Source organism: Hetaerina americana, unplaced genomic scaffold (genome assembly GCF_022747635.1).
Source record: "Hetaerina americana unplaced genomic scaffold, ioHetAmer1.1.p SCAF_2, whole genome shotgun sequence".
Taxonomy (NCBI): Eukaryota; Metazoa; Arthropoda; class Insecta; order Odonata; family Calopterygidae; genus Hetaerina; species Hetaerina americana.
In genome coordinates, this window is record NW_027286763.1 from 82219557 (window position 1) to 82233220 (window position 13664).

General features: G+C 35.2%; 1 protein-coding gene across 2 annotated transcripts in view; it reads left to right on the forward strand.

The window, feature by feature from the left end:
• Gyg (glycogenin 1) overlaps positions 1–12209 on the forward strand; it is a 56382-nt gene extending 44173 nt beyond the window's left edge. The window contains exon 7 of one of the 2 annotated variants that reach the window (XM_071585486.1): positions 10510–12208. In XM_071585486.1, coding sequence (XP_071441587.1) covers positions 10510–11277 — 768 coding nt within the window. In that variant the 3' untranslated portion in view covers positions 11278–12208. Of the gene's footprint in view, positions 1–10509 lie in introns of both variants that reach the window. The other variant, XM_071585485.1, reaches the window with a different exon arrangement.
• Positions 12210–13664: the final 1455 nt, after the last annotated feature.

The following is a 13664-nucleotide window of genomic DNA, read 5'->3' on the forward strand; positions in this document are numbered from 1 at the left end:
CCAGAATGTGCCTAATCTGGACTATCCCTCGTCCCCCATTTAGTCTGGATTATTAAGGGTTTATTGAATCTAGCCTTTCATTATCATATTTGCCTAATTTTAGCCTTAGAACTAGCCTTCATTTCAACTTAATCTACATAACCAGCTGAAATAATAGGCAAGTGCCATATTAAATTAAATTTCATAAGCTGATGGGAATGTCATATATGCTGTTGTCATTAAGCCATTTGTTAGATTTTTACTAATTTTCTTTGACAACTTATGAATTGACTTCTATGCCATTTTTTCATGACTTGCTCCAGATGAGGAATGAAACTTTATTTTCGTTTTTTAATTATACAGATTTACAGGTATGTACAATTTATTATAGTGGTTAGATGTAGAGTAATATTATGTAAAGTTTTAGTATGATTTAATGTAGAAAATTGTTGGGATACAGAAATGTTAGAAGACCTCCGTCAAAGTATTATTCAGAAGTCATTTATATTATAACTAGTACAACATTGAGCTGAGAAAGAAGTTCAGAACACTTGCACCCTTTGAAATTGTTTCAATTTTGGAACAGCGAATTTGGAGATATGTATGAAGTAAAAAGGGAACGTGCAACCTCTTGAGTCACATGCTATGCATTTATGCACTTGATTTTCATCTTCCTATATTTTTCTGGCATTAGTTCATCTCAAACTTAATTTTCTCTATGTTAGGGTACAGTAACGGATAATTTTTTATTTGAAAAGATAGTATTCAAGTGCATTACTTAAGAAATAATTGTACTTGAAAAAAATGTGAACATATTTATTTATGAATGTATTTTCAGAATCCCCAGTTGTTCAGTCTTTGATGGTCTCCTGCTTGTAAGCACCAATTGTTTGAGTTTCAAAATGTAGTTTCTACCACCCCATCCCACTCACATTGGTGAAAATGTCACTCATATTCTTTTTTCGTATTCCTCAATTCACCTTTTATCGGTCTCATGTTCTTCACTCTTTTCTTCTTCCGAAAATACTCATTTTAGATTATTTTATTTTCTCCTTACCTACCCAACTTGAGAGAAAGGGTATGTGTTTGCGAAGGATTTTATCTTAAGGGACGATCGGGGGGGTAGCTGTTTTCTATGATGTGCACATTTAGCCACGGATACAAGCAACGTTGTTCACCTGTCGTCCAAGTAGAAGTTTTTTGATTCAAAGGCATTTCGCAACAGTAGGAAAACTCACATAAATAATAGGTTCTAATGTATCATGCTTGGTTTTCATCAGTTATGCTTGGATAATATTTCACTGTTGTCGCATGAAATTATTTTTCAAATTAAACAAATGAAGTTTAGTCAATTTTAACTGGGTGTGACTGACTATTTCGCCAGCAAAATCTTACAATTTTGTTGACCCTTTTTTATTAAAGATAAATAGTTTCCAGATTGCTAATGCAAACAGAAATCCATACCTCTCCTCTTTATGATTGGATGTTGAATGTTAAATATCAGAATGCTGTCCTGGCTGGTGTAATATAGAATAGTTTCTTCCAGTACTCCCACAAATATGAGTAAGTGTACTTCACCGAAGTACATTCATGAACCATATTCCAACCTGACTTGATTATTCAGGATATATTGACTCAAAAATGGCAATTTTGAAAAGGTTGTGTAGTTATTTGGGATAACAATTTTTTATATTTAAAAAATTGTCCATTTTTCAAGATAAACAATTTTTAAATGGTAAATCATGACATTGGAAACAATACTATTTGGTTATTTATCAATCTGCATACCTGGTCACACAAAGACAGCCCCATTCTATAATTCTTTGATTCCCGTTATTGTGTATTCAGATGGCAGCTATGACCGATACATGTTGAAATACTTCAGAGTACTTCGGGTTTGATTTTCCTAAATGAATCAGAATGTTAGTTTGATATAAATCGATTTCTTTCACAGTGAGAGAAGTTTTACTATTATTTTCTCCAGCTTATCAAGCCATGTCTTTTTGTCCATTGTTTTAGTGAAACTCCTTGTGTTCAACTTGCTTTTTCATTTCGTAATGTGTGATCCCAGTTCTAATGTTTTTTCATGTTGGTTTTCCCCTTTCAGTTGCGATGAATATATATAATCATTCTGTTGGCACGATTTGCCTTCAGTGCTTGTTATTTTCCTTTGGCTTACCAAAAGATACCTGTAACATAATTTTGTAATTTTAATTAAGATGTATTTTTTAATGCCTCAATGGAATAGCCTCAAGATAAGGTAAGAAAAGATAATATAAGCTTGCATCTGACTGAATTTAGAATCTAGTGCTTTTGTTATGTTAGTGTTGCATTGAAGTGTTTTTGAAATTTGTTTGGCCTGATGTACCCTGTCTGTATATCTGCTATTATGACAGGCTTTTGATGCTTTGTTTGAAGCTACACACATGCTAAGCATGGAACTACTGCTCTACCAGATGTAAATATTTTTTGTTTTGCTTAGTGCATAAACTATTTGATTGTTCATACCACTAGTAGGCAGTGGTTGTGCAATTTTGTAAATGCTTCTTGATTTAGATGTTTTTGGTCCTGTGCCATTAGAGTAATTCAAGTACATTAATAGTTTTGGGTTCCTTGCAATTTCATAGTGCTATATTATTTAATTACTGCATGCTTTGACATTCTTTGACTTTCATAGTTTATAGCAAAAGTTTTGATGAAAGTAGTGTACAATAGGAGTTATTACAACTCTTGTCTGTAGATTTAATTTTTTGTCATAGAAACTATAGTAGTATTTTGTTTGAACCAAATAAATTTATTTTATGTGCAGAATATAATGAAGACTTGAAAATATATAAATAAATTTTGCATTTTAAAAGATTTTATGAGTTAATTAACATTAACATAATAAATGAAGGAATACGTTAACTAAAAATTATTTATCTCTACTCTGCAATAAAAAAGATGAATGAAATTATAAATTGCCAATGTTTCCTGAAATTTCCTGAAGGAGAAAAGTAGTTAACTAAATTTTGCATCCATTGTTGTAAAATTAAAATTAAGAAATGAAAGAGCCATAGTTTTTCCGTGTCATGAATAGGTAAAATATCTTTTTTTTTCCTATGGCTCATTCGCATTTAACTAGACAGAAATGGTTATGGCTGCAAAATGTCTCGGATGACAGTGGTCACCCCTCATTGTTTTTTGCACATCATATTGCGGAAAGGATTGCTGACCACCAACATCAAAGCATTTTTTTCCTTAGAAGACTTAATTAAATCACTTGTTGATTGTTAATGAAATTTAGACTACTTAATTTTCTAATTGCTCCCCTCTGTTTAACTCCATTTGGTACTTTGAACTGATCAATTTCCTTGTTGAGAAATTCACATCACTAATACCCTGTAAGAGAACCGACTGAGATGTGATAAAATCCAAAAATCATGCATCATCTGGGTGCAACCGTTCTTAACATATAGACAGTTGATAGAATTTACTAGATAATTGAGACTCATACATGAAATGGAATGCAGTGACTCTATTTATTTTATATTTATAAAATTATTTAAATTGAAAGGCATAGTCCTTTGTCCAATTTAAGTAGCTTAGTGCACTGATTTTAATGTAAACCCAACATCTTCATTTTTCAATGTACATATCGAAAATGGTCCATAAAAATAGATCGCTCATTTTTCTGAAAAAAGATTCACCTTGGAGCATAAGAGGTTAAAATCTTCATTAAAGTACGTAACTGCAAAAGTGTATCTTAGGACAAAAAAACTTTATAGAGATTTCAAAAGCAGACTAGAATCCTGGTTAACTTTTTGTAAAAGTCTTTATTTTCTGTAGTGCTGTACTGTGTAATCATGTTGTAGAGTGTAATTACATGTATAAATGTGATAGATGCAGTCTGTAGTGTGTAAATGGATCTTGTTTGTCATTTTAGATTGAATAGCTGTTTTGTAGCTCATCCTTAATTTCAGGATTTTTGTGCTATAAATTTTTCTTTCTCTTTATATTATTTTACCTGCTGAAGTTGTGCATGGGTATGCAGTACACAGACTTGGCAAAGGGTGACCGACTTCCTAAAGTGGTGAATTTGAACTCACCTTGTTAACTTACCTGATAATATATGTAACCTAATTGAATCATGCGTTTGTAAACCATTTTTAACTTAAGATATCCAAATTGACTTAAACTCTTATTTGAATGTTAAAAGTGAACAAGTGACTATCTTAAATATGTTCAAATGAATATGAAATGGCTTGCATCCATCACTATTGCGATAATTTCAATGCCATTTGACTGAAATCCAAAATAATTTTATTGCCCTACAACAAATATATTTACTTCTCTGTTTTGTGAAGCTGAATAATCTCCCTGTGCTTGTGGGATATTCAAGAGTGCAATTTAATTCATAACCTTTAAACTTTAAATAAATAATCAGCTGCCTACATGCATATGTATATGCACAGTGAGATACATATATGCACAGTGAGTAGTACATATGTGCATTTGAGTAATGTCGTGCCTGAGGCAACATTTAAATAAATGATTAACTGAAAATGTTAAATTTTTGACTGTTACCATGTGATTCAGGGAAGTGATTTGAATTTTAAAGAAGAATTTCTTTAAATTGAGCTAAGCTCAAAAGTAAAACCACAAAAGTGTACATTCTTCAAACAGCCATTAGCATCTTCCAGTTGGTCACCCTTGTGTACACATCTGCCTTTACATGTACATACATACATATATATTTGTGTGTATGTATAAAGTGTGTGTATATGTATATATGTATATATATACATATATGTATATATATACATATATGTATATGTATATGTATACATATATGTATATGTATATGTATACATATATGTATATGTATACGTATATGTATATGTATACATATACGTATATGTATATGTATATGTATACGTATATGTATATGTATACATATATGTATATGTATACAACCACACACATACATGCAGACCGAAGTAAATCCTTTGCACCAGCCCAAGTAATGATTTTAGCATGGGTGTACAATTGTGTGAACTAACTAAGTCTTCGCTCTTTTTCCTTTTTGCATGCCCCCAGAGGCACAGGACCCAACCAACCCATCCCCCCCAGACAGACTACCCCATGCCACCGCTATCCCCCTTCCTACCCCCCAGACAGCAGCCACGCCCAAGGCCACCTCCCCCAACGCCTCCAGACATTGGCTGGAATCCCCTACCTCCCTCTGCCCCTTCTTCTCTCTTCTCCCCCCAGCCAAGTCCTGGTTCCACCCACTCGCCAATGCACCCTGTCAGAGGGGAGTGGTGGCCGCACAGTGTGATGATCCCTCACCCACCATCCAATGCACCCGTTTTTGCTTGCATCCCCGATTTGCCCCTGAATAATCCCACAATGATCCTAATGCCACTAAACAACTCTTCTGGCAAGACTGCGACTGACATGTCGGGTGGAGATGGTGGTGAGATGTCATGCATGGAAGTTTCCTCACAACCCCGAATACCCATAGTGCCTCAAACCGCACAACCTAGTCTTGGGCCGAGTAGTGTGTGCCAACCTGTAACGACTGTAACCATGGGAACGGAGGAGGAGGAAACCTCTTTATGCTCCCTGCAGGGGGATGCAGGGGTGCACCAATGTGCACAACTTCCCACTGAAACAGAAGTGAGTAGATAACTGGTTTGTGGGTGGGGAAGGGAGGGTACTTTTTTTACGGGGCATCAAATGTGGGAAATTTATGAGTGCTTAGCCACATGGGGTCAAAAAGTATTTGCAATGTTCTTGGCAGTATCAGTGGAATGGCTTAGACAAAATGGGAATTTTATCCAGAAGAAATAAATTAATAAATCTAATTTCTCATAGTTGGGGGGGATATCTCATAATGGGGATTGATGGGAATTATTATTCCTATATAGTATATATTATAATTCCTGAATGATGGATTTTTTTAGTTGGTTTTCATAATTGGAGAGGTTATAAAATGTATTTTAAAATTAATTTGATCTAAAATGTGGTGTGGGACTTGGTATTTGTTTTATTTTTATAGATCTTCAATTAGAGTAGAAAGATTTTCTAGACACAAACTTAGATACCATGTAGTTATTTTACATTTGAATATTTTTTTGTAGATGAAGTAAAACTGAGGGTAAAAGATGTGATAGTTTTGTATAAATGCATGCGAGAGAGATTACTGAGAAAGATGTCCCCTTTTGATTTTGAAAGAGTTTTTCTGATGTTATTGTGTTATTAAAACTAGACTGTTAGCAACCATCTAATGGTTGGAAGAGTGAAGTGGTCTCAGAGTTTCACTTACTTCTCCCTAGTTTTCTTCTGACAAAGTGTGTTCAGTGCTTTGTTGCATCTTGGCATGGAGCTTGTGAGTTTCCAAATTCCAACATTCCACTTGTATTTCATATACATGTATAACTAAATTAGTGGTGCAGTTTTAATTTTTACTGACATGGCTTGCTTCAATATTAATTAAAGTTATTTCAAGAATAGCATTGTACTGGTGAACAAGGAGTCAGGTTTGAATTCTCTCTCTCAAGTTACCCTCTTGACCTGGGTGTGATAATTTAGTTGTTGTACTTTACTTAGGATTTTGATTGAAAAATGGAAAGAAAATCCTCGTATATTAAGAATTGTAATGCTAGTAAACGTATTGGTAGAATGATGAGTTGTGAGCCATGGTTACAAAAACTGTGCCTGATTTACCTGAGATTGGTGCTTGGCATTGAAGGAAATGGCAAAATTATTAACTTACCTATGCTCATGAACTCAGAAAATGGTGATGGTCGACTTCATTGTTAATCATTTCTTGGTTCTAATGCATATCTTGATCGAAAAACATTTACTTATGCATATTAAAATATATTATTCAAATAATATTTTGATTTTTGGACTGCATTTGAAATTTCTAATTCATATATTTTGGACAAAAATCCTTCCTCTTCTTCCATAATAAAAGCTAAAATTTTTATCCAGTAATTCTCTTATTCTAAGGCTGTGTTTTCAATTCTGTGGAAAATTTCAAGTGGATGTAGTTTGAATTTCCTGTGCAGTGTTTGTGGGGTACATTACTTTTGAGTTAAAAATTAATGCAGCATGAATGTAAATCTGACTAAGAGATGTCAACTGATATTATTTACCTATAGTGTGGTAAAAAATACGTAGACCTGATGGATTTACCTCTTTATAATGTCAAGTACATTACTTAAATAGTGATACTTTATTTGGTAAATTATGTGGATAAGTTTTTAATCAAGTATATTGATGAAATTAGTGTGATTTCCAACTTTAAGGCGAGTACAGTTAAAAATTAAGAAGAAAGCTGTGAGAAACAGGAGTAGACATTGCTTCTCAAAATACTTCATGATAAAAACTTTCATCTATCATTTTGATAGTTGTAAAATATGACAACCTCAGTTCATCCATCTTCTTAATGTTAATGTGAATGTCTCAAGAAAAAGTATGAAATGGCTTATGTCATGTTGATTTCCTTGTTTGGGCTCAGTTTAACATATAACATTTGAAGCTAATGTAATTCTTAGAAGTATTATGTGACTCTTTTTGTATTTTACTTTACGCAATTACCCATCATTCATGATGTATACTTCTCATTAAATGATGGAAATGCAAAGTTCATTCTTATTATATTTAGTGGGATGGTTACTCTTGGTTTAAAACAACTAGGCTCTTTGTTAGTAGGGCATATGATGGAAGAATGGTTATTTATTTTTTAAGTTTTAGTTAATACTCTCTGCGATGCACTTAATACCAATTTTATCATTACCAAACCTACCTAGTTTGTTTCTTTTTCCGATGTTAAATTATGGTAATATCTGAATTGAAGTACATAGAGAGCTACAGTATGCTTGAATTTTTGTATTTGTGGGTATTATGCTGAATGACTGTTTTGTTTTCCATCATGGTAACTCACTGTTATTACTGTGGTGTCATGTTCTTTGAATGTTCTGCTAAGTTAAAACTTCTTTGTATGCTTTTGATTTTTTTCTGCAATGCCTAAACAATGCAGTTAGGTTGAGGAAATAGGAGTAATTATTAGGCAACTGACAACCGAGGTCATGTGCACTGTTAGGAATATGTGGTTAATTTGGTAGGATTAGGATGTTTAGGGAATGATGGAAGGATGATAGAGAGAAAAAACTGGCATCAGCTTGAGTCCACTCTTTAACTAAAGGTACCAAGGCATTCACAGTTGAACTACCCATCATTCACAGTTTAACTTACACAGGTACTCCTTGTTGGTGGTGTCCTTAACATGGCACCACCTAGAAAGGGATCAGGATATCTCGGAAAAGTAAAATATTGCAGACACCTCCAGCATTCTAAACTTTGGGGGTGGCAAAGACACTGTCTCAGGCATTACTTAATTAAAGTCTTTCATACCAGGTGTAAATGAGGGAAGACTAGCCAATCTTAGTGGAATCTGCAAAGCTAGTCCTCCGTCATTTATACATTGAGTTAGGAAGCCTGTAAAGAAGTCACTGCTCAATCCACTCCCCCATATTTAGGTAATTTACATAAGTGATGGGCCTGAGCAATATGTTAAATACTTCTAATACATGACACTATGATGACCCTGACATTAATTTAGGGAATGAGATTTTATGGAGGATATATATTTGAGGCGAATTGTGTACTTATTAAAATTTACCTGTGCTTGATAAATGAATTTTTGAGTGGCAGCATTTGTATCAGTAAAATTCTAGGCCACATCCATTATCAACTTGTTACAATTTAAGTTAAAAACCTCATTTAACATATACAAAATTTGAATGAAATACTTTCCTAAATATTATATATTACCTGTTATTGTTGAAGTATAAAAAGGTCTTTTTTGTGAATTATTTTTTAAAAAATAAATAAATATTACGTGGGCATTTTGAATGACTATAGACAATTTGAATGGTTATTGAAACTAAACTGCCTCGTATTACAATTTATAGGCCCATTTTAAATTTGTCCACATCAGTACTGTAGATATGAATTGCCACCTGGTGATAGTCCTTTTAAATTTCAGTGATGAGGGTAAAATTTATGGTAAATAATAATCATTTGCAAACTTGCTTGCTAAAATGATTGTGTTTTAGTAGTATTATGAATAATTTAATCCTAAATGCATTTATTGTGATCATACTGGATCCTATGAAGGACATATGCATAATTCATGGAATTATTCTGACAAAATAATGAGACAACAAATGTTGAACAATTATAATACATAGCCAATTATCGGAATCATTTAGAACCAATTCCTTTCATGGAAAGCTCACTGGCGCATAGTTTTTGAATTTTCTAAAACTCTTTGCATTAATTGGATTCAGGGCCACCGTTAGAGGGGGGAGTATGTAGTGTACATACCATGGGTTCCATGCTGGGGTAAGGGATGTAAATATATTTTTTTTTACTTGATGTTTCTTGCTACTCATAGATATTCCCACTACACAAAGAAATTAAAACTTGGGTGTTAGAGGGGGAGTAAGGCGATGGGGGGATGTTGAAATTCATGTTTTCCTTAATGACACTTCTGTGATAGTGGTTTAAATATAATCAAACTGCCAATTGCATGACTTGAGTGAAAAATGGTGCTATAGCCATTCACTTGGTTGTTTCGGGAGTTGTCAGTTGAGGTAAAGATAATCAGCCAAAAGACTGCTCATGCTTCATTAAATTGGTTATGTTTACAGGAATGAGATTATTATGAAAGTGTGCCATGTATCATGTCAAAGGAGTTACTGAAGAAGGTAAAATCATTTTACTGAAAGGAAAATAAATTCTAATAATCCACTGTTTGACGATGTAGTGTGCCCATTCATCTTCTCTAGTTGTGGAATTATGAATTGGATGGTTTGAGGCTCTACTTCGGGAAAATTCATGATCACTGAATGAATAGACTTGGTATTTTTTCCCACAAGGAACTTGATAATATTACTGGTTTTGATACATCGGTGACATCATCACCTGATAATATCGTCGATGCAATGAAACTGGTAGTATTATAAACTTTTTTTGTGTGAAACAATATCAAGTATATTTTGTAATTGGTTGTGGAATTATGTGCTCATCATATGAATGTGTTGTAATTTATAGATTTCGTTAGAAAAAAGTCATTTGTATAGTAGAATTTACCACTGAATTTGCTGAAACTTTCATTAACTCATGTGAATTGTAATCATTAGGTAAATGGTGAAGCAGAATTCTGTAAGCGTAATGTATATCCCTTGTACTATGGAAGGTACTGACTGAATGATAACAAAATCAGTGATAGAACAAAAAGAAGTGAATTTAAGTCCTTGAAAAAATTAGGATCAAGTAAAATCGTATGTTATCTGCACCAGGACGTGTAATTAAATGTTGGTCAGTTCCATGATGCCGAGTGACTGTTTTTTTATCGAACTGCCTTTGATGCTCTTCCTAATGTCACTAATTAGCAGTATTTTCATTTTGATTAGTCCCCAGTTTTGCCCTTCACCTCAGGTGATGCATTTTTTATCTTTTGTTCTGAAACAGGGTGGGTTGGCCGCTGCCTTCTCGCACATGTCACTCGGTTCACCCAAGAGTGATGCCCAGAGAGCCTTGGAGGAGCAGTTACGTCGGGAGGCATGGGAGCGAGGGCAGGTAGACTACCTGGGAAAGGATTCATTTGATAATGTCTGGATGAAGATCATGCAGACCCTGACGTCAGGTCCATCATCATCTGCTGGGCCCTCAGCACCACCACCATCCCCTATTCCTGCAGCTCCTGCTCCACCACCCGCTGCACCAGCTCCCCCTCCACCGGCACCAGCTCCTCCGGCACCAGCTCCTCCGGCACCAGCTCCACCAGCACCAGCTCCACCGGCACCAACAGTAATGGCACCAACAGTAATGGCACCAGTAGTTCCAGCCCCGGTAGTTCCGGCTGCTCCAGCTGCACCCGCCCCAGTGCCGCCTTCACCCATGCCCAAACCACCTAAGATGGAGTCGGCTGTTTCTACCCCACTGCCACCATCACCAGCAACTCCCGACCCCGCCCCCACCTCTCCTACCACCGCATCCCCTGGGCCAGCTTCCCCTCAGTCAGCCTCATCCCCAGAGCCTGAGGCCATGCTCCAGTCCCCATTGGCCAAGCAGAAGCAGGGTGGGGCGGCAGCAGCACCAGCCGAGAAGCAGGCACAGTCGAAGGGTGGCGATGAGGCAGTGGCAACTCCGGTGGCACCGAAGCGCAAGGGAGGCCAGCAGCAGGCAGCGGGAGGGAAGGGAGGTGGAAAGTCAGGTGGTCAGAAGGGGAAGAAGTGAAGGTGCCTTATTGTCGGATCGATATCCGTGTTTGAAGAGACTGTTAACGTTGATGCTCACTGCAGATATTTTTCCTTTTTCATTTTTTTTAAAACTTTTTTTTTAACAAAACATGCGGGAAGTTACAGATGGCAGCAGTATGCAAATTGGTTGATAATTTATTGAGATTGAGCCTCATGCAATCATAGTCGTGAAACATTTTGTTGAGTAAGTCACGTTCTGCTTTCCTTTAGTGTCATTATGCATTTGGTGTGGCTTTTATTTCAGATCAAGTCTCATTCTTGCCTTACGTTCAACATTAGGTAGTATATCAATAGCTGGGAGTTGTGTTGTAAATGCTAAAAAGGGCCTAAGAAAATATGCTGGCTGGGGGTAGTTTGTACAATAATTTACTAGCCTCTGCAGAGGCTCAGATATGCCATGTCCAGTACACAATTGAGCAATGCCTCTTGCTGTATCCATGCACGGGTAATGTTAGCTGAACATTTAAAAGTGTTAAGTAATTGATTCAAATGGTTTTTGTTTATCTGCCTGGTTTAGTCACAGTAAATTATCTATTTTGTGTACTGTATTACATTACTTTCTGTATATTCCCATGTAATACTAGCCTCCTGCTATGAGTTTTTTTCAAAATGCTTTTATACATCATTTTCCTGTGTGTAAAATAATGGTTGACAGCTGGCAATTTTGATAAAATTAACTAATTGTTTTGGAGATGACTAAAATTATTTTTGAAGGCTTTATGTTTATATTTAATATGTTTGTGAAAGTCACTGCTGATTATAGTCACTGCTTTAGATGAAATTCAGTGCAAAATGCAAAGCGGTAATGGAATCCTGAATTATCTAGTCTTTTGTAAGGACATGAATAATAAGTTTGAGATTACACTGTTGAATAACTCGAAATTTTAGATGTCTGTTGATTGACAATAAAATCCTTCTATTTTAAAATTTACCTTCCCTTGCCCTGCATCATCATATAAACCTTAATGGTTCTTAGATAATAGTTTTATGTATTGACACTTTATTTTAAGGAAGATTTGGGAATGAAACTGATTGGAGATAGACCAAATGGAAAATACGCGTAGCTGCACTGTTTTAATTTGAGGATCCGATCATAATAGAGAGAAATTGGCCCTAAGAGAAATATTGAAATTGGATTGTTTGGTTGAACTTTTCATTAGTCTTGACTTTGAAAATGTACAGTTGATGACTTCAGATCTACTTGAAATTCTTACGAGTGGGACAAGTCCTCACCATAGCTATAACAATAGGAGGATGTAATGGTGAGTCCTCTGGAAGGTAAGTAATGTAACAGGTGGTGTGTGTGTGTTTTCTTGATGAAAATATTCCACGGTAAAACATATTAACATTAAGATGGAATAATGTTTTGCCTGTAAAGACAACTCGTAAAGAGAGTTGTTGCCGTGGTGAGAAGAATACTCGTAGATTAAAAATATTGGAGATTTAGGGGTCTAATGACTATTACCTGTAATTTTAATTTCATTCTATTGATTTTGAAAATAGCATTTTTAACTTCTAAATACTTCTGGATAGTGTGATGAAAGTTTTTGCAAGTCCCAGGAAAAGCCATGGCCTTAATGGTTCTTAATGGTTGTCAACGCTCAAGAGTACAGCAGAATTTTTTTAAATTTAGAGGTCACTATTAATATTGAGTTAAAGAGCTCAAGTACCTAATACTTCTAGAAAAGATGGAACTCCAAGGATTAAATCTTGAGGCACCACATTCATCGTTAAATTGGGGATTTAATTTCATATTAATCAGAAATTTTAAGAGTACTTTCTTATTACCATGCTTATTCATTGGGACTAGTTTTTCAGTTTGATTGGATATTTAAGGAAGAAGATCCCCATCCGATTTATCCAAATTTTTCATTGTAAAATGTTGCATGGATGTTGTCGAGGATTTGAGGAAACTTCCTACCTCTTTAGTTCTTTCATCCTACCCTATAGCCTCACAATCCTAGTTCTGATGTTGACTTTTATTGTCATACAATTAATTAACATTAATAAACTTCATTGTTCTTATGATGGCAGGTTTCTCAGATGCCGGCAATGCTCAAAAAACCAATCTCATGAAACTATGCTAACCATTCTAATGCATTCAACTTAAGTAAGGCATAAAATGTTGATGCAACACTGGTAAGATGGGAAGCCATTACTGCTGCGTGGTTAGTGAGATAGGTGTATTGGTGATTAATTAATTCATTCTACATATTTGAATGGTTATGGAAAGGCTGTCAAAGTTCCATGTTAACAAAAAAATAATCGTACCAAATACTGGATTTCCCATGATTTCATGCATGCATGCATTGTTAAAAAATGGTCATTCAAAACTTATTCATTTATGAAAGGGTTAAGACTAGG